Source organism: Ochotona princeps, chromosome 14, assembly GCF_030435755.1.
Source record: "Ochotona princeps isolate mOchPri1 chromosome 14, mOchPri1.hap1, whole genome shotgun sequence".
NCBI lineage: Eukaryota > Metazoa > Chordata > Mammalia > Lagomorpha > Ochotonidae > Ochotona > Ochotona princeps.
The window spans coordinates 25883581-25910917 of NC_080845.1; the positions used below are offsets into that span (position 1 = coordinate 25883581).

Genomic DNA, 27337 nt, shown 5'->3' on the forward strand with positions numbered 1-27337 from the left:
AAGTCCAAGGTGTTCTTGCTGAAATAGAAGTCCTTTAGCTGCTGGTGCATTTGTATTTTTTGATGACAGACAAGTGCACCCGGTGTATGTTCAGTAATACCTCACACTGTGTGAGATCCAGGATACAGCATAGAATCGTGTGCCCTTTACTGTATGGCCGAGATTTCCAGTTACCTGCATAGTCTCAAGTTGGCAGTCGCTTTGCTCAAAGAGCCAGTGGGGTCATTAGTGTAGCAGATGGTGGGGGGAGCAAATGCTGGCTTGACATCACTCGAGAAAGCAATGTTGCTAAAATGATCAAACACATAGGGAATGTAGCCAGAGGATAAAGTGTCCCAAGGCAGCCTCTTCTTCACAGTGAATTTCTATGCCCAAGGAATGCCTCATCTTGCCACAAGGAAATGGAATTAATCTTACAGATCTTAGAGATTTCCTGTAGAGAACAAATAATGATCCTCATGCCTGCGTCCTCCTCAGAACAATCAAGGGTAATCACATTGTCATAGATTATCAACACCTGTAAGTCAGTGAAGCTGAATGCAAAAGAGGACACTGCAATTGTGTTTCTGCCCAGCTGACCTTCCCGGGAGATAGAAATGGACAACTTGTGAGAAGCACCACTGCATAAGGGTGACTATCCTCTCTCCTGTCTGTTGGCATCAGCACAATGACAGACATGCTAACCTCCACTCTCTAGAATCATGCAGCATGAAGAAAATGGTCTCTTCATGGTTCGCTGCAGTAATATTCCCAATGGAAAGTAGGCAATGCTATATCAAATGCCTTTTTAGGAAAGAAGAGAAATAAACAATTTAATAAATCCCAGAGCTCTAGGCCTCCCAAAGGATTGTATGGACTTTAAACTAGAGCCTGGAGAGAAGGCATTGTGTTCTCAGATTTGCAGTCCCATGTGATTTTTCTGTGTTGTGAAATGACACTTTTAATTGTGCAAAAACATCAAAATATGAGGGACTTTGTCTGACAAAGAGTTCACAGTTTTATTGCTTCCCTTGTTATCTTCTGTCTCTTTTTGGGAAAGTTTGTGTCTCAGAGAGGAAATAAGATGCCAGGAAAATGACAACGGCTCCCAGACAGTGGTAATGGCTGACAAACCAGGCGCTGCTGCAGTCTCCAGCGATTCAATTTCATTCAGCCCATCCTTTGTTCCAGACCAATTAACTGAGAAAACACCGTGCTCAGCATCACCCCTCTCCAGCCTGGAGGAAAGCCATCATCAGAAAAGTAGGCGCAGATGAGAAGATCTGAAAGAAGTAAAATTTACATAGTAACACAACTAGCAAGTGCCAGAGTCAGGATAAGAGATCTCTAGAATTTAACCACTGCTTAAAACTAGGCTGGGATCATAATGTAACAGTAGGTTTTTGAGAGTCAAATAATAATAACAGTCCAAGTTTTAGAAGCCTCCAGTTAGCATCTAATTGGTATCCACTTAGTATCTTGGACATGGTTGGAGACTTAGAGTATTGGATCCCATCCCCAATCTACTGACTTAGAATCTGCATTTTATGAGACTATTGGAACTCATGAGAGAATTTGGCACAGTAGCAGGATGCAAAAGTAATGAACATAAACCAATGGCACTAATATACACAAATAAATCCATAGCTGAGAAAAAGTTTATAAATACAGTCCCTTTTAAAATAGCAGAGAAATCTTAAATACCTTGGAATTAACTTAACCAAAGATGTGGAAAACCTCTATGATGAAAATTATAAAACATTTTTAAAAAGAAATAGAAGAAGACATTAAAAGATGGAGAAACCTACCGTGCTCCTGGATCAGCATGATCAACATTGTTAAAATGTGCATACTACGAAAAGTAATATGCAGATTCAATGCAATCTCAATCAAAATCCCAGAAACATTCTTCTCATAAACAGAAAGGATGATACAAAAATTCATCTGGAAATGCAAGAGACCATGAATAGCCAAAGCTATCCTGAAGAATCAAAATTAAGCTGGAGGACTCACAATTTCAGACCTCAAGAAATACTACAGGACAGTGGTAATCAGAACAGTCTGGTACTGGTACAGAAGTAGAGAAGGTCAATAGAACAGGATAGAAACCCCAAAAGGGAGCCCACACATGTCCATCCAACTAATCTTTGACAAGAGAACTGAAAATAATCCAGGGGATTATTGTCTCTTCAACAAATTGGGACAATTGGATAGCAGCCTGCCGAGTGCAGAAGCAAGACCCCCACCTGTCACCTTATGCAAAGATCAGCTCTAAATGGATCAAGGACTTAAATTTGCACCCAGAAACCATCAAACTATTTAGGAAAAATATAGGAAGCACTCTCCAAGATATAGGAATTTGGAAACATTTTTTATGAAATTCATCAAAAGCACAGGCAGGCAAAGCCAAAAGAAGCAAATAGGACTACATCAAACTAAGAAGCTTCTGCAGAGCAAAGAAAACTATCAACAAAGTGAAAACGCAACCAACAGAACAGGAGAAAATTTTTGCACACTACACAACTGATACGGGACTAATAGCCAAGATGTACAAAAAGCTCAGATTCTCAGTGACAGCAAAGCTAACAACTCTATGAGGTAATGAGCAAAGGAAATGAACAGACATTTCAAAAGAACAAATTAAAATGGCTAATAGAGATATGAAAAATTTTTCAGGCTCATAGCTATCAGGGAAATATAAATGAAAACCACATTGAGGTTCCATCTCATTCCAGTAAGATTGGCCTACATTCAGAGCTCTATTAACAACACCTGCTGGTGTGGATGAGAAGGAGAAGGTACCCTCCTTCACTGTGGGAATGCAGGCTAATAAAACCACTAAGTCAGTGTGGAGAGTGCTAAGAGAACTGAAAATTGAAATACCATATGATGCAGCTCTCCAACTTCTGGGAATATTTCCAAAGGAAGTGAAATCTGCATGAGAAAGGGATCTGTATTCCTACGTTCACAAGGGCATAATATACAATATCATAGACATGGGAACAACCCAATGCCTGTCAAAAGAGGAGTGGGCAAAGAAACTGCAGTACATCTACTCCATGGAATACTACTTAGCCATCAAAAAGAATGAAATCCTACCGTTTACAACTAAATGTCCCCACCAGAGATCATTATGCTGGTGAAATAAATCAATCTCAAAGGGACAAATATCATATATTCTGTCTGCTGTAAGGCAACCTTCATGCAAAATCAAAAGCAATAGCCCCTTCAACACTGTTTTTGCTACACCTCATAGGTTTTGATATTTTTGTTTTTATTTTCGTTTTTTCCAAAAGTTATTTTTTCTTATTAATTTCTTCACTGACTCATAGGTCATACAGTAGCATCATTTTCTTCAAGGTTTTGATTCTCTTTTTCATTTTCAGTGACATATTGATCATTCAATAGCATATTATGTAACTTCATGCTGTTGTAACTTTCTATTTTTTTCCTGTTATTTATTTTATTTTATGGCTTTTCATTTAAAGATATGTAAAGTAACTGTACAATAAAGAACATCATGTCCAGATGTGAAGATACAATGTAGTATGCATCTCTACTTCCAGATCAAATTTGGACTCCCAATGAAACTGTTAGATTTATCTTGACAATAGGATGCTGGACTCTCAGCCATTGTACATACCTACAATGTCAGTATACACTTAAACAGCAGAATGATGGGCTTTTGACTGTTCATGAAGGACTATACTACTTTAGTAAAATAGAGGAAATCAGTGGGGATTCGTGGAAGGGGAAGGGAAATTCTAGAGTCTCTGTAACAGTAACATGAAACAACAAAATAAATAAATTTTTTCACTGTAAAAAAAATCTACATTTTAACTAGTCCCCCACATGATTCAGTGATTGAAGTAGAAGCAGAGCATATTATGAACCTCTTCACTGTTCCTTTCTTTCTGGTCCTTGTTATCTCTGACTTAGTTACTCTCTATGCTCTTACCACCACACAAAGAAACTGTCACCTTGTTACCCCCTGGTTTCTCATAGTTCTGCCTGAAGGACACAACCCCTGAAGCTGCCTGTGTAAAATAGGCTCCAATATGTTAAACCTTTCCTCACCTCTCCCATAAGGCACCTCTGGGCTCAGTCCTACTTCCCAAGAGCCCTGCTTTCTGAGGTGATAGTTTCCCAATAAACTAATTCCTATTGAAATTATATATAAAGATATATATGTGTATGTATGTATATACACATATGTGTGTGTATGCATGCATGTGCGTGTGTATAAAGACGGAGGCACAATTGTAGACCCTGTCAATTGCAGCAATTATTCAGGCCAACAAGAAGCTAAGTAGCTGGATTACACCTGGCTACTTCTTCATTGACTCAGGATTCCATGAAAGTCTGTGAGCTATTTCCTCTTTATGTGAAAGAAGATTTACCATAGCTAGAGCTAAAGTTTGTAATAATTTATCAGGAGCAGTCATTTAAGGATACCAGTAGCATTGGATCTCGGGAATTACTGGTTCAAAAAACTGAACTGGACCTCGGTTTCTTTCATGGTGATATTACTGTCACACATATTTGTAAAATATTGGTAAAATCACAACTTTTTGCTACGTAGCTACCAAAATCCATTCTCTTGTGGCAGCCAAACATATTTCACAGACAGAGAGAGGGAGGAACAGCTCATATCCACTTGATCACCACTACCTTCAAAATACCCAGGAGCAAGGAGCTTAATCAGAATCTTCCAAATAGATGGCAGGGATGAAACTACCTGAGCCTCCCAGGTTCTACATTAATAAGAAACTGGAGTTAGGAACAGGGCCAGACACTCGAGTATGGGATGCAGGCACCCCAAGCATCTTCATTAACCACTATACCAAACACCTGCCTCACGGCACTTAAACTGTAAAGAAATATCTTTAAGCTTAATTGTTATTTCATTGCCAGGATTCCACTGAAGATCCACGCCCTTTTGAAATGTCAGTCGGCTGTAGAGATAGGAGAGGCTTTTGTTTAGGCTAAAGCTAAACCCATTGGGGAACTCATTGGGAAAAGTGAAAGGATTTTCAATTGCTATTTTACTGCCTGGAAGGAAGGGGAAAGGAAATATTAGTCAGTTAGCACTCAGAAAAAAAAAAATCCAGACGAGATAGGGTGCATTCAGGATGATATGGCTGTAGATGGTTTAAACTCATCAATCAAATGTCATAGATTAGCAGACTGGATTAAAAAGCAAACCCCATCTGTTTGTTGCCTACAGGAGAGACATAACTCATCAACAAAGATCAGCAGAAACTATATCTCATGGATTTTGATTTTTTTGTTGTTAGTTTCATCTCTTCAAAACACTTTCTTCTGATTAAATTCTTCACTGACTCATAGCTCATACAGTAGCATTATTTTCTTCAAGAAGGTTCTTGATTTTCTTTTTCATTTCTTCAGCAACACATTAGTCATTCAGCTGCATGTTGTTTAACTTCATGGTGTTGTTAATTTCTGGTTTTTTTCCTTCCTGTTGATTTTGCACTGTAGCTTTTCATTTAAGGGGATATATAGTATCTGTGTAATGGAGACTATTATATTCAGATGTGAGGATACAATGCAATATGCTTGTCTACTTCCAGACAAATATGGACTCCCACTGAAACTGTTTACTCTATCTTGACAATAGGATGCTGGACTCTGGGCCATTGTCCATGCCCACAATGATGGACATATGACTGTGTATGAAGAACTATGCTATAGTAATGATATAGAGGAACTCAGGGAGGAGGGAATCAGGCAAGGGATAAGGGAAATCCCAGGGCCTATGGAACTGTATCATAATAAATGATAATAATAAAAAGAAGTAATTTTTTTTTAAAAATCCATGTAAGTATGTTTCCTGCCCAATGATGAATAGTCCAAGTATCAAAAGCGGTCTTTCTTGAGATTTTTAATGAGCCCTAACCATATTCTCCTCTGAGGTCAGAGTTCATGCTGTTGCATTGAATTGGAAGAACCTCACTCTTGACTTTAAGATGGAAAACAGAGAAATGTTGTTTTTGCAAAGCTGTTTGGGCTATTTTAAGGGTAGCAAGGCTTTTTAAAGTGGATTTGTGTCTTATACCCTTTCAATACATATTTAAGATGAAAACGAAGAAGTCAGGGTATACACCAAACAGTTAGCTTTGACATTCTTCGGTCTTTTTGGAAGCACAGCCTGTGCTGGGACTGGCTGATTTATTCTCTCTGATTTATTTCTGCAACCATGTTCAAAAAAGGTGGGGGGAGAGTTTCATGAAGGCTATCCCAGATATTAGTTAATTTTCTAATATAGCCCAGGAACACCCACCTTAAATTACTTTTGCCTGAACCATATAAAGGGAACGATCTCTAGGTAAAGATATGTTAATAAATCAGGTCACTAAGACTTATTACATAAGTTTCCTTCTCAACTTATTGGTGCCAGGCTATGTCCTTTAAAGAGTTTATAACTTTCTTTCCCCAAGAGCATTAAATCTTTTTTGAAAGATTTATTTATTTTTATTGGAAAGTCAGATATACAGAGAGCAGGAGGAGAAACAGGGAGGAAGATCTTCCATCCATTGATTCACTCTAAGTGACCACAACAGCCAGAGCTGAGCCAATCCAAAGCCACGAGCCAGGAGACTCTTCTGAGTCTCCCATGCAGGTACAGGGTCCCAAGGCTTTGGACCATCCTTGACTGCTTTTCCAGGCAGGCCACAAGAAGGGAGCTGGATGGGAATCGGGGCTGCCAGGATTAGAACTGGTGCCCATATGGGATCCCAGCACATGCATGATGAAAACTTTAGTAGCCACTAGGCTACTGCACCGGGCCCAAGACTGCTAAATCTTTCACAAGCATCTCCTTAATACTTACTTCTAAATATGAAACAAGATCTAATTTTTAAAATATACAATTATGACATAAAGAAGTAAAAATTGCAGCATACTGCTCAGTGAGACCAGCTGAATCCAATACTCAGTACTCATACAACTGGTCATTTCAACTGTGCGTGCCTCAGTTTCCCCATCTGTAATGTGATCATCATTAGGTGTAATTAAATGTGAAGAGAAGAATGAATGCAATGCCTAATACAAAGTGTGACTAACATGTAAGAGACATAAACCTTCTCTGTGCATCCCCTATTCCATTCAGAGTGGTTTTTCCTTTATTGTGGTATTTCAGAGTATAAAAGGATCTGGCAGATAAACTCACTGCAAAGCTACCTCTTACCTGGACTTATGCTACAAGTCAGCAGGATATCAACAAAGCTGAGTCAGCTGCTAGCTAGCTTGTGCTGCCCATGGTGTCCAGGTTTCTGTCCCCTAAACAAAAACCAGCTGTCAGCACCAGTACTTAATGAATCATTTTCACTTTTCTTCTCTTTGTCTTAAATATAGGAATGATCCAGAGAAACTAGACGCCTTCATCATGGACAAAGCCCTCCTGGATTATGAAGTGTCAATAGATGCTGACTGCAAACTTCTAACAGTAGGGAAGCCATTTGCTATAGAAGGTATTAATCAGTCCCTCTTGATTGACTTTACACAGAATGTGCTCAGTCTACCAACCTAGCAAGTCAGAAATGCTAAATTCAGAGGCAAAGCCCTATTCATCTTCCTTTATTTTCATTTTCAACTCCTAAGCACTTAGCTATTAAGTTGTTACAGTTTGGAATTCAGTTTTCACCTATCAAACACATTTATTCAGTTGTTGGGAGGAAAATCATTGTTACCCAAATGATGTTGTATCAAATACCTGGGAAGAGTAGCAAAATGTAATCAATGAGGAGTCCACTTTTAATTTAATCTGTATTTTCTAATGTCCAAACATTGTCACAAATCTGACGGAAAAACTGGAATTATTATATTTTATGTCTGGAAGGATTCCAATGTTGATCTAATCCTATATACTCATTTTATACACAACAAAGTCCGGAAGCATTACATCACATTTGCATAGCCACACAATGAGACAATAATACAGACATCAAAATCCAAAAACCCTGGTTATTAAGGAAGTGCTTTCCCACTGGCTGTAAATAAGCAGAAAAATAAATGTCATTCTATAATTTAGCTCCTGGTATGGTCCAACACAGAGCTTGTTTGAGACCTCAGGCTTCACATTTTCCATACTGGCAGCAAGTTTTTGCTTCCAATTTGGTCAACCAATCAATCAAACTTCAGGAACAAAGAAAGACTGCTTTGTCAGTAGCTTCTTTCATTCTGAATGACAACTGATATATGGAGCTGATAGTTTGAAACAGCAAATTTCACATCTCCCAATTCCCAGCTTCCCCGCCCGGACAATACATTCTGGCTTCAAAACAGCCGTGCTCACCTGTCGGAAAACACTGGCTTGAAACAATCCTAGGGGGTGCTCGCATCCCATTTCTCAGAATCTGTGCTTGGAGGTTTCTTAACTAGGGTATCAACACTATTCTGTCTAATTTCTCAACTTTGTTCTCTGTCTTCCTTAAATTCAGCAGCAGATTTTTCTACCTCAGAGTGTTTTTTTATGATGAATCGGAATGTCATAGTCAGTATCATTTCCTTGAGTCTTCTAGGAGAAATTAGTCTCCACTCCAGGCGAAGGTACCCACCTGACCCAAGGATGGAGCCCAGGTAGAGAGAGTTGGTGGTAGTGGTCTTTTGTTAAGTCTACAGTCTAGCAAGAGGAAAAGAAAGAATTAGAAAACCAAAAGAATACTCCATATTTAACACCATTTTTGATGTAACAATGGAAAAATACATCTAGATATATGGAAAGGCATTATATTTTATTTTCATCCTAGATGTACTGGCTAATTGAGGTCCTTTCTGCCATTGGTAACTACTAATGATAAATCATTTATAGACGGTGCAAGTGTGAAGAGCTTCAGTTTCCACCTTCATCTTCAGAGGACAACCCTAACATGTCAAAAGGCAGTGGTAAGATGGCTTGTTTTGCCTCTGCTAGAACCAGTGCCAGCTGCCATACAATTAACTCCCCACTGGTTGCCTGTTTACAACTCCATCTGCGCTCCCTGAGACCAAGTGTCTTGAAATTCCTGTCCTCTCCAAACACCACTATTGCTTTCAAAGGGAAAACAAAAATGGAATGTGGAAGAGCTCTTCCAACAGGACAGCTGAAAATGACAGATCTGAACAGAGACAGTGACTGTCTCATTGTTGGATGAATGACTCCAAACCAGAACGTTTGCTTCAGTCCTGTCCCTGCAAGAAAGTTCTAACCTAAAAGCAGAACAGGAGAAAATACAGAGTGATTGTGGTAGAGATACTAGGAAAAGTTTTGACTGATGTTTCTTTAAACATCAGTCTCAGATTTTTGAGGAACTGCTTTTCAATAAAATGTTTTAAAATAGTATATACTATCCCATTAGCAATATTTGGGCTTTTCAAATTTATTAAAAGGTGTGGTTCTTTATTAGTAAGTCAGACTACATTGACATTAAAAAAAATCATCAAAGGTGTTATGAACAACCTTGTACATTTGGCTTGTGGGAATGTTTCATAGGCTTATCTATACCTTTTTAAAGGATGTTTTATATGCCTACAAGGCCAGGCATTCAGAAATTATGATATATTACCTTGTATGTTGGGAGTGGTCACTTAGCATGGCAGATAAAATGTCCACATCGCATCCTAGGGAGCCTGGATTTGAATCCACATTCAGGGCCTGACTAATCCTCCTGCCAGTGCATACCTTTGGAGGCACAGGATCAAGTGTTTAGGTCCATGCCATCTGATAGGAGACCTGGATGGAGATGCCAGCCCCTGATACTGCAGGCATTGGTGGACTGGACCAATACTTTGGAGCTCATTTCAATTTTAGAAAAAAAAATCTCTTGTTTATAAGCTATCCAGTCTATAGTGTTTTATTTTATAAACACAGACTGATAACTATCACATTCTCCTTCCAGTTTCACCATCCCGCACTTACTGGAATTTAAAAGGTAACAGTTAAGCCAATGCGAGATGGTGGCTCCATGGTGAGTTAGAATCTCTTTCATGAGCTTGTTGCTGCTAACGTTGACATGGCACTGCAAACGAAAACTATTAAAAAGTCCTTGATCAAATTAAACGCTATAAAACAGGGCACAAAGACAGATTATGTGATCAAGTAAAAAAGAAGGTGTTGATATAAATGAATACATGTTTTGAATGTGTGCATTCGAGTTGGCTGACAATAAAGGTCAAATGGGGAGAGAGCAATGTAACTGTACAGTCATGACTGTTTTCCGCCAGAGACCTTCGCCTAGTTTTAAGCTTGTTCTCCAATAATTATTTAACACAATGTTAGGGGTGCTAATTCTAGACTCTGAGTGCCTGAATTAGGACAGAAGTCACTAACAATTTACTTGATCTGTTTTTCTTGTCCCTTATTTGCATAAAGGGAATATGAGTTAGTATGTCAATAACAGAGTTGAGATAATTAAGTAAAATAATAAGGCAAAGCAGGCAAACGCACACCTGACACATAGGAAGGGCTTAACAAATTATCGTTCTCAGGTTATTGGATTTATAAATTGAAGTATATTTACTATAAATTCTCCCAAGATGTCCTTCATTGATTTCAGTTTCTCACACATCATTCTATTCTCACTTTGTTGTGTTTGGTGCAGGAAAACACAACCTTAAAGTTCTCTTTGAAAAGATCGGCATTGTAGTGTAGCAGGTAAAGCTGCCATGTGTGATGCCAGCGTGTCATTCGGGCACCAGTTTGTATCCCAGCTGGACCGTTTTCAGTGCAGCTCCCTGCTAATGGCCTGAAAAGGCAACAAAAGATGGCCCAAATCCTCGGGCCTCTGCCATCCACGTGAAGGATCCACATGAAGCTTCGGCCTCTGCCTGGCTCAGACCTAGCCACTGCAGCTCCCCGCTCTCTCTTTGTTAATCCGTTAATCTTCAAATAAATAAATAAATCTTAAAATAAACAAGGCCTTAAATAGTTGGGATGTTCAGTGTTTACAACCATTGTCCCAGAGGAACTAAATATAGTGTTCCAAGGACAGACAGCAAAACTGAATAAATATTTTCCTGAAGCCTGTTTAACCCTTTCTAAGATATTATTTCTAAAAATGTATGTTTTGCAATCACATTTCAGGAAAATTGTTTCAGCCTGTGAGTTTCTAACTATATATTTGCTAGTCAAAATATATTTCCACTACTCTTAGCAGAGTCAAGCTGATTTATCCATGAGGAAAAGATCAGGATTCTATTCCAAAAATTGTTCTCTTGGGCTATTAAGCAGTATCCAATTTCCAGGGCGCTTGATGCCTTCATCTTTAGGGTTGAAAGATTTCGTTTTGCCTCATCCATCAAGCTCACAATATTCTACCCCATCTTTATTGCAAAACCACGTTTCTAATGATAATGAAAGCAACTCAGGCTGCTAAGTTGAGTCAGCAATTTAAAATAAGAATTATTTGACCAATGAACACAATCAAATTTGAAAGGCAACTGTTAAGAATAGGTCAGAAATGAAATTTGCAAGGTTTTTTTTTACTATTTTATGCTTCTGAATAAAATAGATTTTCCTTTTAACAAACACTTCTCTCTGACACATGTTTTGCTTTTATTATTCCCCTTGTTCTATGTGCAGTTTGTTTTGACTGGTTAATAATTATTATTGATGTTAGAAATCATTAAAATATCAATATCCATTATAAATATTGAAACTGAAAATTAAAAAGAATGGTCACCTATTTTGGGCAGCCAATTGCAAATTAACCTAGACATGATGGAATGGGGTAATATAATATTTATTATTTTCTGCCTAACATTCTTTTATAAATGTCCCCTGCAACTCTAGTGTTTCCTTCAGAAAAAATTTAACACTTTTGTTGTAGCCCTGAAATTCTATTTTTAATATGTGTCAATTTGTCATAAGTATTAATTTCATTTTTTAAAGTATTCTTATCCTGTTTCTGTCTCATATACCAAAAAATGCTTCTATCAAGAATCAGTCTAATATGATTTCTTTCATTCTCCCACCTGACAGTAATCTTTCATTCCTCTGAACTTGTAGAGAATTTCATCTGTCCTGCTTCTGGGATCCAAGTCATTATGTTTTACCTTTATTAAATGTATTCCTCATTCATCTTTCATTCCAAGAAAAGTCATGTAGCTCTCCAGTGTTGTGTGGTTATTTATGTTTCCTTCCCCCACCATCCCACATGACAACATAGGCTTTCTAAGAATAAACTCTGTGTCTAATTTAACCTGGTAACTTCTACAGCACTAGTCAGAGTGTCTGGCACTTAAGTGAGTATTGAACATGTTTGTGCAATTAATGAACAGATAATGAACAGATAGGTGTATAAAAATGCATGTAAATGAAACATAAAGTCAATTATGTCATTTTAATGCTAATTTGGGTTGGAATTCTTACCTTTAAGAACATTTTGGGAAAAATAACATCATTAGTAAAGGTCCTTGCTAACAAATTTTCTCACACATATATCATTCACAGTTGAGGACTGTCCTTACATTACAGCTGCATAACACATTAAAAAGCTGATAAGCCACATATACCTGTAAGTGATATATAAGAATCTGCTGAAAACAATGCCCTTAAGACGATTGAGTCTTTTAAATGAATGGCCTGGCTTCAGAAGATTTCATTAATTTGTTTGTAATAAGGTCTATACTGAAGAGGAGGAAATGAGTCAATTATTCCATTGACTCGGTCACATATTGTAATGAACCTGTTGGAAAGAGCATTGGCTTTAGAATTAAATAAGCTTTGGTATATGTTTGCAAGGAAAGACTCTTGATTGAATTTGAACTGTAATACTGCATCAAGGTGGAGAAATCCACCAGGGGGGAGGGGCGTGGGGAGGGGTGGGGGGATTCACAGAGCCTATGAAACTGTCACATAATGCAAAATATTTAATAAGAAAAAAAGAATTAAATAAGCTTACTTTTAAATGCTGGCCTTGCCAACTTCTTCCTGTGTCACATTGACAATTTATTTATTCATTCTTTAACAGGGTTGTCCGTTGGTATATACAGGGTGGTTGTTCCAGGACCCCTTTGCAGCTGCCAAAACAGAATGTTCAAATATTTTCTATACTATGGTATAGTATTTGTCTATAACCTGTGCACATCCTCCCATATACTTTCTCTTATCATCTCTAGATTAAATAGTAATACTTAATTTAATGCAAATGCATTAAAAATTGCTGTATTGTTTCAGAAACAATGACAAGAAGAAAGAAAACCCCGTACCTGTTTAGCACAGATGTAATCTTTCACTAAAGTTATGTTAAACGCATGATGAGGAACCCACAGATATGAGGGGTTGAGTGTATGTTCTCTGACATGGGTTTGTGTAAGACTGCATGGTAATAGTGCCTGACACATAGTAGTACTCACTCTAGCCTGTTTCTTCATATTGGAAATCTAGTTTAACTGAAGTGTGTTCCATAATTTAGTGCACGATCTTGGTCTGCACACTCTCTGCAGAAAGGGCTAAAATATTCAGAGTGTAAAGTAAACGCTAAGCAAATAATTAGGAATTGTTGTTATTTTGAAAACAATTGCATTGGAACGAAAACATAATATTCAAAAGACCTGGGCTAATTATACAGACCATCAAGCCAGTACCACCAGATCATTCTAAGCCCTTCTATATAGTTTTATGTGTCTCAGTTTGTTCTTGCTGCAGACATTTGTACTAACTGAAATGGAATAATCATTCCAGAGCACATTATTAATATCTGTCCCCCGAAAAGAGTGCATAGTTCATGACCTCAGAGCCTCTATCTCCCTTGGATATCTTCAAATCCTAAACATTAGCACAGTGCCTATTCACTCTGAAAATGCTTGCTGAATGAGTAAGTTAATGAGTAGATGAGAGAATGATTAATGAGTAAATATTAATTCACATGCATATCATGTGCCTAACACATAAATAAGTACTAAATATTCTTTGTGCAACTGGATTGCCAATATCATTGATTGTGAATTTCTAAAGGAAACTGGCTACTTCTTATAATGTTATCCATCATAAAAGCAAACATAAGAAACCTTATTTAATGGTAACATTAAACAAGGCAAAGCTGCCCATCCAAAGTCTTTTATTATCAGTCTTGCCTTTCAAACCAAAAATACTACACACAAGACAGACACTTAAAATAGCTCTTTGAGGGCCCAGCGGCGTGGCCTAGCAGCTAAAGTCCTCACCTTGAAAGCCCTGGGATCCCATATGGGCGCCGGTTCTAATCCCGGCAGCTCCACTTCCCATCCAGCTCCCTGCTTGTGGCCTGGGAAAGCAGTTGAGGACGGCCCAATTCACTGGGACCCTGTACCCGCGTGGGAGACCCCGAAGAGGTTCCTGGTTCCCGGCTTCGGATCGGCGCGCACCGGCCCGTTGCGGCTCACTTGGGGAGTGAAACATCGGATGGAAGATCTTCCTCTCTGTCTCTCTTCCTCTCTGTATATCCGGCTTTCCAATAATAACACATCTTAAAAAAAAAAAGAAGTGGTGGGAGCCGTCTGCTCCTCAGCCTCTAAAAAAAAAAAAAAGCTCTTTGAATGCAGAATTTGAATCTAGCTTTTGACATTGTCATCCTTTTCTTGATTTCCCATAGCTAAGGAATAATTATCAAGAAAATACATGCAATTACTTAAAACTCAAAATATCTTCTGCATTATTTATTTACTGTTTGGTAATATGAGCTTCTAAACTTCATGTTTTTAAAAATAATTTGTCAATCTGCATTTTAAAAAGCAAGCATGTCATTGGCATTGAATTCTAAGAATAATTATACCAAGTATTTGTTTCCATTAAATATCTTTGAATTTTTGAAAGCCTTTTAGTTTTTGTTTGTGAAAAGGAAACTAGCCATATTTTTTATTTTTCTTCTTCAATCATCTTGAGAGAAAAAAAAAGTCTCTTTTTTTAGCCTCTTTCACATGGCTCAAGGAAATTAACCATGTGGTAACAGTTTCAAAACAAGTAAAATTTCAAAACAAAGGGAATCTTAGCAATTTAATAAAACTCTGACCACAAGTTGTATGCCTTTTTGAACCATCACATCTTCCCTTCTCCTTCCTGTCTTCACATTGTGTAAATACAGTCTTGGATCATTGACTTATCAAGTCCTTGTTTTTTCTCATTACAGTTTTATTACCTATAAAAGTGGGATCCTTAGAATATCTTATTTAGTTTTGAGTGTCTTTGCATTTACATCATGAATTTTGTAAATCTGAATGCTGCTCTTTCTTATTCAATAACATATTACTATCATTCATATTCTTGTGTCCAGTTCTAGCTCATACAGTTTACATATTTCCATTGTGTAAATACTCCACAGTTTATTTACCCTTTCTCTTGGCAAAGAGCACTGATATAGGTTACCAAATGTTGGTGTTACGCTTGGGACACCTGACTCGGGTACTTGCATTTGCCTGCAAGAACATGTCCTACTAAATGAAAAAGGTGGGGCAGTAGACATAGACCCTATTGTAAAAGAGGAGAATATGGCAGCACATTTGGTGCTATAGTTAAGAACAGGACAAACTGGACAACTACCCCAAACAAACGATGACAGCAAAAAAGCTTAGTGAATGGAGCCAGTGGACATTGGGAAGGTGACATCATCCTTGGAGCGGTGAAAATGGCAGCATTTCAGAGCTATCCAAACCACTTGAACAGAACCCTTGGAATATGTACACATTGAGACTCCTGGTTGATATGTGGTGGTGGTTCTTCATTTCTGGGTACTGGGATGTGTGGAAAGTCATGAATGATCTCCCCATTTGTCTCTCCCCTTCCCCCAGTAACAACAAGAAGAAATAGCAAATTCGGAAGCAATGAGTTCACCCAATTTTCCCTAAATTTTGATCCTTCCCACCCTGATCAGCAATGTAATCATTATTAAAAAATAAGTAAAATTAAAAAAAAAAAAAACAGAGGCTTGGCTTGAAGAGGTAACTAGAAAATCCTAGCATTGATAAAGACCCCAAACTTTGCTTATAATGAATAGTTTAGGGCCCGGCGGCATGGCCTAGCAGCTAAAGCCCTTGCCTTGAACGCCCCAGGATCCCATATGGGCGCCGGTTCTAATCCCTGCAGCTCCACTTCCCATCCAGCTCCCTGCTTGTGGCCTGGGAAGGCAGTTGAGGACAACCCAAAGCTTTCGGACCCTGCACCCGTGTGGGAGACCCAGAAGAGGTTCCGGTTCCCGGCTTAAGATCGGCGCAAAACCAGCCGTTGGGATCACTTGGGGAGTGAATCACCGGACGGAAGATCTTCCTCTCTGTCTCTCCTCCTTTCTGTATATCTGACTTTGTAATAAAAATAAATAAACCTTAAAAAAAAAAAAAGAAATAATTTAAAGTGAAGGGCAAAACATCCTGGAAAAAGACAAGTTCCAGTGGTATCCACCTAATCTCCTCCTTTTCAGACTCATCTACTTAGACACACAGCCAACCTAAGTATTATCATATCCAAGAACATCTTTGTGTCCTTTGAGAAAAGAGATTGAAAGTTCACTGTTCCTTTGTTATCAGGTCTAATGGCTGGTCTATTTAGTGACACCTCTGAAGAATAGTGTGAAAACTCATCTAAGACTGTATTCTCTCCTAGGTTATGGCATTGGTCTTCCACCCAACTCTCCATTGACTTCTAATATATCTGAGCTGATCAGTCAATACAAGTCCCATGGGTTTATGGATGTGCTGCATGACAAGTGGTACAAGGTGGTTCCATGTGGCAAGAGAAGTTTCGCTGTAACTGAGGTATGAAAAGGTTGATGACACTGTTAACATTGTGTATAACTTAACCTTAAAGAATGCAAGGAATGCTGTTACCTGTGTTTCATGGTCAGTAATCCAGGCTATTGCATTTGCTAGGATGTTGCATCTTATTTGGAATATTCTTAACTTTATTGAAGTTTGTCCATTACATGTTTGTCTTTGTCTTAAATATGATACTATTCTGACAGTAGATGTGTTAACTTCTACTCTTCCCTATATTCTATACACTGTTTTAATCACATAATAGAATTAAAAATATTAATAGTGTTTGATTTACTCGCTTTCTGGTATCAGATAATACTTCAAAATGTCTTTTAAAATCTCATCAGAGAATGGATATTTAGCCTAGCAGTTGGGACACCTGAGTCAGAACCCTGGAATTTCAGTCCTGCTTCTGGCTCCTGATACTAGCTTTCTAGGAGACATCAGGGATGGATTAAGCTCCCCTGCCCATGTGCGAGTCCTGGTTTGAGTTCCTTGAGCTTTGCCACAGCTACTGCAAGAATTTGGAAAGCATGGCCCAACGTGGTAACCTAATGGCAAAAGTCCTCGTCTTGCATGTGTCAGGAACCCATATGGGTACAAGTTCATGTCCTGGCTGTTCCACCTCCCATCCAGCCTCCTGTTTGTGGCCTGGAAAAGCAGTCAAGGATGGCCCAAGGCCTTGGGACTCTGCACCTGCATGGGAGACCAGAAAGAGTCCTGGCTTCAGATCAGCTCTGCTCCAGCCATTGCAGTCACCTGGGAAGTGAATCAGTGGGCTGAAGATCTTTCTCTCTCTGTATCTCCTGCTCTCTGTGTATCTGACTTTACAATAAAAATAAATAAATATTTAAAAAATAATTTAGAAAGTGTACCACAGATAGGTGCTCTCTCTCCTTCTCTCTCTCACTCTCGCTCTCTCTTGCTCTCTCTCATCTGTGTGCACTTATGCACATATTTCTGCCTCACAAACACATGCACAATATTTTTACAAATCCAGCAAAACTATTTTTAACTCCTCAGTAGGGACAAGTGATAAATGCTTTGTAAGTTTCACTCAATGAACAAATCATAAGCAACAATTCTTAGATTACAGAATCCTAGTTTCCTTTTCAACAACAAAAAATCTATTCCCTACATTTACAACTGGGAAACAAATACCTGGAGTAATTATATGATTATTTTCCAAGGCACATAAATAAAATATATTCCTTTCTATTGCTGTACAATATGGTTATAGTACGATCAGAAAAAAAAATTCCAAAACAGATAAATGATTAAAATAGGAGATTGGAAGGAGTAACCAGAGACACGGGCCTAGACAACTTAAAAAAATAGTTATTTATTTTTCACTTGAAAGTCAGCATTACAGAGCGAGGGGAAAGATAGAGAGATCTTCCATCCACTGGTTCACTTCCCTCAGTGGCAGCAACAGCTGGAGCTGAGCCTGTCCAAAGCCGAGTAAACTAGTCCTTGGTCATTTTGACAGTAAGCAAAAAAAGCCAATAATATTTTCATTTGTCAAGAGCTTCCAACTTTATGTTTCAACACAAACTGTTCCACACTTGTCAAAAACTAAGCCACCAATTTTCCCTCTTAAAACTGCTTTGTTCCTGTGCTTCATATTCAGGTAGTAGCACCTCTGTGTATCCAGCAACAGGCATGGGTCCTTAGCGCCTCCTGCATCACACCCCCTGCCTGCACCTACAGCTCTTACCTGCTCTTTATCTGGAATATATCTCAAACGCACACATTTCTTGTCTTCTGTACTGCCATTTCTCACATGAACCACCACAGAAGTCTCCTACTTGGTTTTTCTGTTTCATTCCTGCCTTCCTTCAATTTGATTTCCAAATGGCATATCGATGTTCTGTTAGAAGCCTGCTAAGTCTTTCATATTAACTGGGACAGAATACGAAGTTCTGGAATGCCCTAGTAGGCCTCCTCGTGTCCTTTCCCAGTGTTACTCCATGCAGCTTCCCCCTTGGCTCTACACAGTCCTACCACAGTGGACATTTCAGACAGACAGACATCAAGGCTTCTCTGTCTTGGGGCTCCAGGGCTTGCAGATACCCTTTCTTCTGATATTTGCTCAATGAATGCCTTTACGTTATAAATTCCATAATATTCCCTTTCTTCAGACACACTCTTGGTCCCTGAGCAATCTAAATCACATCTCCCATTACAATCTCACATTTTAGCTCCCACGGTATTTTAGAGAAATTGCTATAATTTATAAGCTTCACTATTTCAACATATGCAACACCACTACTGTTTTAATATGTCTCTTCACTAGACTACCCAGCTTGAGGAGGGACAGAGACTTTGCTTACACTGTCTTCTCAGTGTCCCGTATGCACTGTGCACTCAATAAGCACTCGTGCAACCAATGAACCAAAAAGACTGTACAACTTATCTGAGAAGAAAGAATATGGCAAGCAGAAGGAATGCACATAAAGCAAGAGTGATACTGGTAGTATACTGATATACTGGCAGTGTCCCGAGTTAAATGGTATCCCCTCAAAATTCAAGTCAACCAGAATTTCAAAGTGTGATCTTATCTGGAATTGGAGTTTTTGAAAAGTTATTCAATTAAGGTGAGGCTATGTTGCTTTTGAATGGACCCTAATGACTGACGTCCTAACAAGATCATGTGGATGGAAACACACATAGAGAGGGCCTGGAGAATGCAGCTACAGAAGCCACGGGATGCCAAGCATTACCAACAATCATCAGAAGCTATGCAAGTAGCAGAGCCCCTTGGAAGGAACCAATCCTACTGCCACCTGTTTAAAATTTATTAAGGATTTTATTGTATTTATGTAAGTCAGAGAGACAGTGAGAAAGAAAAGGAGATATATCTTTAACCCATTGGTTCACTTTCTAAATGCCCATAACTGCAAGAACAGAGTCAGGCTCAAGTTAAGAGTCAGGAGCTCAATCCAGTGGTCTGCTACCACTGAAGCCATCACCTGCTGCCTTCAGAGCTGAGTACTAGCAGGAATCTGGAGACGCAGAGCCGGGATTTGCCATTCTAGAGAATCATCAGATTAAGACTTGAGCTAGATGGACCTATGACTCATAGAACTTAATTCCACATGAGCACAATCAGGGCAAACAGAGTCGTTTTTAAAACACTAATTAATCCAAATCCTAATATGAAAAACGTATGCCAAGTTTATTCCTGTAGGAAAGTAACTAAACACAAAGCACGCTGCCACAGCATTCTGAATGTGATCCTGGTTCTACCAATTAACAGCCAAAAGATTCAACTGCTCTTGAGCTGAGTTTTCTTATCTGTAAAGAGATACAGTAACACTTCCTTGGAATTGTGTTCTGAGAATCAGGGAGCATTTGTGAAAGAACCTAAAGAAACAGCAGCAATGTAGTAACAGAAGAAGTGATTCCTCCTCCCCTGCATTAGGAGGGAACCTCCTAGAATTCATTAATAGCTTCAGATATCTTAACTTTTTCAAACGGAATTTTTAGAAGCCTTTCGTTTCATCATATTTTCGTAGTCAAAATGTGTCATCTCTGTATGTCCGAGCCAATCAGTGGGTAGGAGATGGGATCATCGAGGTGGATTGTGACAATCATGACTCGTTTCCAGGACTAGCAATGGGGCAGCCTCCTTTGAAACATGGTCATATCGCCAAGTGTGAACATCTTAAAAAGGCACGATTCTTCTAGAAAGGAGACAGGAAAGATTACGTTAAATAGGAAATCAAGCGTATTTTTCTACATCCTCTCTGCAGTTTTGGGAAAATTGCTCACTCTTTCATCCCCCAACCCCCAACCATCTGTACAAGAGCCATTTGAATGTAATCACCTGCAAGTGCTGTGCTAGCTTTCCTACAGTGACTCTGCATTCCTTTATTATCATCCTGAAACGGGAATAGTTTTCTTTTTTTTTTTTTTTCTTTTTTTTTTTTTTATTGTTAATTATTTTGCATTATGTGACAGTTTCATAGGCTCTGGGTATCCCCCCCTCCCCCCGGTGGATTCCTCCACCTTGATGCAGTATTACAGTTCAAATTCAATCAAGATTCTTTCATTGCAAACATATACCAAGCATAGAGTCCAGCTACTTATTGTCCAGATAGGTTGAACAGTTTCTTGGGGAGACCTTTTCTGGTCTGAAGTTTGAGCTGGCAGAATATCATCACAGTCAATTAAGAGTCCCAATATAACATCAACAGCAATTTGCGATGTTATGGAGTTGACATGGTTTTGAGTAACCAGTGTATCAAAAAGAAAAAAAAAAAGGAAAACAAGTCCTAGCCACAACCTATGATTAGCTCATTGACATTTCAATTTAGTTCATATACAGGACCGGCTGCTCTATACCTTAAAATGGCCATAAGGCACCATTCAGCTGTTTCGTGTCCATTTCATCTTAGTATTTAGCCAGTTGTTGTGTTGAAGTAAAATTTTGCTGATCATGACAGATTTTAGGATAATCCAGACTGGCTTGTAACTCTAACAAGATATATGTCAACATTTTAGGTGCAGAACATTTTTTTTTTGGGGGGGGGGGTGTGCAGGAAAATCCTCAACACCATGGTGAGGAGTAAAACTAATCTTTGTGACCCACCCAGCGAGGCATGAGCCAATCCATGCCAGCTCTTTCCTGTCAGATTTCAAGTTCTACTTTCTGTTGTTTATTTATTTTCGGTTTTTTTTTTTTTTTTTTTTTTTTTTTTTTTTTTTTTTTTTAGTTTGTATGATTGTTTGTTTGCTGTGAGGGGTTTTCGAAGCGATCCCGATGGTCATTGCGAGGGAGGGGGGGTCCAGAGGTGGAGCCAGGCTCGGACCAGAGAAAGCTCTCCTCCCTGGTCCCGAAGGACGTTTATTGTTCTTCTGTGTCTGCAGACCACTCAGGGCTTCTGGTTGTCTTTCCGATGACGTTGGTTTCTGCACGGTAGTGTTTGGACTTCTTCCATCCCCTGTGGAAGCTCCGGTTGGGGGTGGGTGACCTCAGAGTACTCGGCCTCCGAGGACATCCAATTCCCTGTGGCCTCCTTGGCAGTTGGGATATAGTCCTTGTTGCTCGTATTAATAGTTTGTGGTGAAGGTCTGGGAGTCTTCATGGTTGGGATCCAAGCTTCCTCCTTACCACCTGCTCCACTCTGGAGTACTCCCCTGCTCCACGCACATGACCTCCTGTTAAGAGGTTGTCAGGATCGCACCCGATTCCCCCCTCATGCATTATGGTATAGTAGTTTTAGTGTTGTTTAGTGCCGCTTTGAGTCTGTTATCGGGAATAGTTTTCTTTACAGGACAGCAGAATAGCTAAAAGCATTGTCTTCGGAGCAAGTAGTGATTCAGCTACTACTTGGAATGCATACATCCCATAACAACAGAATGCCTGTCTTTAAGTCCTGGATCATTGTCCATATCAGCTGCTGACAAACATGAGCCCTAGGTGGCAGGAAGCGATGGCTCAACTTACGTACATGAGAAACCCTGCCACTTACATGGGAAACCCTGCCACTTACATGAGAGTTCCTGCCACTTACATGGGAGTTCCTGCCACTTACATGGGAAACCCAGACTGAGTCTTGGCCATGATTTTTGTACGAACCAGTGAATGAGATTGTGCGCTCTCTCTCTCACTTGCTCGCTCTTGTTCTCTCTCACTTTTGCGCATGTGTTCTCTCTCTCTCCCTCATTTTTGCGCTCTCTCTGCTTATGAAGCAAAAGTGAACAAAATTTTGAACATAAATAAATATGGCCTTTGGAGACGTGTATGTATTTGAATATCAACTTTATCAACTATGTGAGCAAAACTTGCTATTTAACTATTCTTAGGCTTCATAAACTGAGGATATATAACATACTTGTAGAATCATGATTAAATCTAATAAAATAATGCTTTTAGAATATTGGGCATATACAACCAAATATAGCAAGCAGTAATGCATGACTGTTCTTAAGAATTGTGAGACTTCATCATAAATATTGTGGGGCAGTGCAGCTTATCAGTGTTCTCAAACAAAATCAAATCAAGTCCAGATATTTTTTAAAAACAAATAATCAGGGCCCAGCACGCTAGCCTAGTGGCTAAAGTCCTCGCCTTACACTCCCAGGATCCCATATGGGCACCGGTTCTAATCCCGGCAACCCCGCTTCCCATCCAGCTCCCTGCTTGTGGTCTGGAAAAGCAGTCAAGGATGGCCCAAAGCCTTGGGACCCTGCAAACACATGTGAGGCCCAGCAGAGGCCTCAGGCTCCTGGTTTCAGATCAGCACAGCTCCAGCCATTGCAGCCACTTGGGGAGTGAATCATCAGATGGAAGATCTTCCTCTCTGTCTCTCCCTTGCCTGTATATATGACTTTCCAATAAAAATTAAATAAAATAAATCTCTTTTTAAAATAATCGATAAATGCCATGAACTAGTCAGATGATACATACAAGATACACCAGCAGTAATGAGTTTTCCTAGGTCAAATTCAAGAGAGATACAGAAGGGACAGTCTGCATGGAGTCAGATGGAACCGTGGAATGAGTGGCTGGTATCAGGATGAAGTTATGGTTGTTCAGAAAAGCCTGGGGTCGCAGCATTGGCGGGCAGTGTGTTAAGCCACAGCCTACAACATCTATTTCCCATCAGGACACCCTTTCAAGTTCCAGCTGTCTCACTTCTGATCCAGTTACTGCCTAACGTGCCTGGGAAAGCCGTGAAAGAAAGCCATGTGGGAGACCTGAAGAAAGCTCCTGGTCTTGGCCTGCCCCAGTCCAGGGTTTGCAGCCATCTGGGGAGTGAACCAGCAGATGGAAGATCGATAGCGCTCTCTCTCTTTCTTCCTCTCTCTGTGTAACTCGATCTTACAGCTAAGAACTTTCTTTTTTTTAAAGCAAACCACCCAGCACAATTGTGTTTCTGCCACAGAAACCCATTTCATAGAGGAGCTAAGTTTGAGAAGTAGAGGTAGGGATGGAGGAGAGGCTGCCTTTCACTGGAACCTCAGAATCAAAAGTAGAGCTCAAAAACGGGATCTGATAGCATCAGTGTGTGTAGAGAAAGCAGGAGCTTCATCCTGGCCGTAAGGGGTGTTGTGAACATTCATAGGGCTATTTCCCAACGATGGTGGACTTTCCTGCAGCATGTGTGGTTAGAAAAGTATTTCAGAATGATGCTTCCCGGTGGGCATTTAAACAATAACACTTATCTTCATACATGGGCATATATTCAGGATCGTTCTCATAGAATTAAAGCCAGAATGCAACTAAATTAAACCGATTTTGAGCTCACCTGCTGCGCTTGGTCCCTCTGCCTGCTGGATCCCCGGGTACACTTTGCTTAACACCCTTGCTTGAGATCATTTCCTTTGATTTTTTTTCCTTTCTCCCAAGAAAGGTCAGAGAAAAGGAAACAAGCATGAATGCTGTGCTTTGACCATGCTTGTTACTGCAAGTGCCACGTGTTGCTGGGCTGTTAGTGCAGAAAAAGACAGGCTCTGCAATCAGATAAGCCATATTGAAATCGCACTTCTCTCGCCATTTCACCTGAGGAGAATCACTTAGTCCAACTCCGCGTCAGCTTCTTCCCCTCGCTAGTGATTCTCATGAGGAGTAAAAAGACGAGCGCTTAAGGAACTTGCCCTCTTCCTTCTGTCATCCCCACCCCATACAGGAGGAGGGGAGCAGGTACCTGGACAGCCCCTCTCTCAACAGCTTCACTTAGCCCTGAAAGAGACACTATCCAGTTACCTCTTTAGTTACTTTCTTTTTCTTTTTCATCATTCAGTTTCTTGGGCTCAAGGATTTCCATTTCCATTCTCCCACCTCTCCTCCCCCCACCGTTTTCCCCTATATTGTAACAACACGAGTTGAGTCCTTCAATAATAGTCCTAAGTCCGTCGTTCTGCTCTTTCCGTGCGTCCTGACCTTGTAGGTGTAGACAATGGTAGAAAGTTCAGCATCCTACTATCCAGTTATGATTCACAGTTTCTTTGGGAGTCCATCTTTATTTCAGGAGCAGAGATGCATAGTGACATGCTCTGACCTTACTCACCCATTCTTGTAGGTAAAGCCCCACATTGTGTTTGTCGCCACAGGCAACTCAACACCCTCCCTCACTCTGGAGAACAAAACCCTACTTCGAATAATGAAATATGTGGTGACTTAATACTAAAACAGGATTAATGCCTTCCCCCATCTCTGGTAGCTGGGTACTAATATGGGCCCCCTGTGGGATCCTGATCTATTTACCCTCCATTCCTTTGCAACCCCAGAGCCGTATAGCTGCATTTTCTCTGGAGGATAAACTCATTCGTTTCTCATTTCAGGGCTTTATCTCGTCCCCAGAGTCACCTAGGAAACTGCAGGTCCAATTCTGCAGACCTGACTCTGGCGATTTACAGAGAGGAATTTTAAATTGACCTCACATGTTTCCCCACAATCCTCCCGGCACAACTGTGTTTCTGCCACAGAGGGCTCCTTGTCGATCAATTCCACTGCGGAAAGCATATGGATGAGTATAAATTTCTTTCTTTTTCCTTTGATTCAGCAAAAAGACAAACTTTTTTACAAGTCCTTGACTAAATCTAAGAGCTTCAGGGCAGGTTTTATGAAATCTTTTTGCAAATCAGGAAAAGAAAGCCGCAGATCACCATTCAGCAAGTTCCCAAAAATTCTTCAACACCTCTTTTCGTAAACTTTAAATAACGGGTTGGATAATATACCCTTTTACCAAACGGAACTACTCAGGAACAGTGCTCTCCATAGGGAAAACAGCAACTGAACCAGGAAGAGTGTTAAGGACACTACTTGGGGCAGTTGTTTGATGCAGCAGTTAAACCGCCACTTTGGTCACCCACATCCCTTAGCAAGTCCCCGCTACTGAACTTCAGATCCAGCTTCCTGCTAATGTGCACGTAGTGGATGATAACTCAGATACTTGGATCTCTGCCATCCATGAAATTAGGTTCCAGAAACTTGGTTTTGGCCTGAGCAGTCCTGGCTGCTCAACATCTGGGATGAGAGAACCAGCAGATTCTCTCTTTCTCAGTAAAGATGGAGCGAAATAAATACATTTTAACAAGAAAACCATTTTCAAAAGAATGGCTTCAGCAAGCCAACAAAGGCAGTATAGTCTCCCAGTGTAACTGAGCGGAGAGAGCACCATGACCATATCTAGGCTGGGGGAAACAGGGAGGGAGCTGTTCCTGGAACCCAGGGAAGCATCGCCAAGGGTTTTCTAAGAGCCCTGGCCATTTGATTTGGGCACAGTCATCCCACCACTACCTGATCAGAAAAGAGCTAGAAATTCAGTCTCCTCCTCCCACGCCCTTCTTTTATCACTACTTTAAAGCAAGGGAACCAACAAATACGGTCCACAGCATTCATTTCCAGGATGCAAAGCAGGATGAAAAAGGTAGAGATTGAATCTCGAAGGGCAGATGAAAGGAGAAAGAAGCCAGAAATGGGAAAGCGTTTCCCCCTGGGACTCACCTCCAGACAGGAGTCCAGCCTGCAGGAAAGATGTGGGTCCTTGCCCTGGGCAGGGACGAAACAGAAACCACCAAGCCAGCTATTCTGCCATGACCTGGGTCTTGGAGGTCAGGCTGCCCTGGTTCTAGCATTAATCAGAAAACCAACTTCTCATCCTTGGAAAAATTCCTTAACCTTTTTGAGCTTCAGTATAATCCTGAGTGTATTGTTGCAAGATTTTCTAACTGAATCCAGGGATTTCATTGTGTTGCTGTTGAGTGTTGGGGGAAACAGACAAACAAAAGCCTTAAACCAAACACTGGAATGAAAGAAGGTCCGGCCCAGAAATACGGAGGCCTTGGGGAAAAATGGTGGGAAAAAGGAAAAGTATATTTTGAAATAGTCTAAAGGTAAGCCATTACAATTTAAAGTAATTTTCTTATCAATGAGCATGCACAACTAGAAGCTTTGTCCCACTCCTGAACGTATTCCAACCTTTACCACACTCCATCCTCACCACCTGCCCCAACCTGACTTTTAATCCATTCTTAGTTCTCGTTTGCATGGATTCTCTCAGCCTTCAAGTTTATCCCCTAAGGAGCTAGCCACAAGGGAATGGTGGAAAGACATCTTTTAATTTCTTTTCAAAGTATTCTTTTTGAATTTTGTTTAATTATAAAGCCGGAGAAAGAGTTCCCATCCTACTAATTCAGTACCCAAACCCTGACAATAGCTGTGACTGGGGCCGAACTGTCTGGGAGCCAGTCAATCCAGATCTCCCCACATGTGTAGTAGGAATTCAATCATTTTACCATCACTACTGCTTCCTAGTGTTCGCGCTAGTGTGATGCAGGAGTCCACACCAGAGCAAGATATCAAACTTAGGCATGACGCTGCGGGAATGAGGCATCTTCGCCTCTAAGCAAGTGTCCACCACTTTAAGGCAATCTTTTTCTTTGAAAGATTTATTCATTTTTATTGAAAACTCAGATATACAGAGAGGAGGAGAGACAGAGAGGAAGATCTTCCATCCGCTGGTTCACTCCCCAAGTAGCCACAATGGCTGGAGCTGAGCTGATCCAAAGCCAGGAGCCTGGGGCCAAGTCTCCCGTGCGGGTGCAGGGTACCAAGGTTTTGAGCTGCCCTCGAGTGCTTTCCCAAGCCACTAGCAGGGAGCTGGATGGGAAGAGGGGCCACCAG

The 27337-nt window shown here is 40.2% G+C and overlaps 1 protein-coding gene across 1 annotated transcript in view; it reads left to right on the plus strand.

Moving 5' to 3' along the window:
* Positions 1–27337, plus strand: part of GRIN3A (glutamate ionotropic receptor NMDA type subunit 3A) — a 157507-nt gene that overhangs the window by 106703 nt on the left and 23467 nt on the right. Inside the window, exons 5-6 of the mRNA XM_004580939.4 lie at positions 7354–7469; positions 16550–16701. Coding sequence (XP_004580996.2) covers positions 7354–7469; positions 16550–16701 — 268 coding nt within the window. The remainder of the gene's footprint in view (positions 1–7353; positions 7470–16549; positions 16702–27337) is intronic.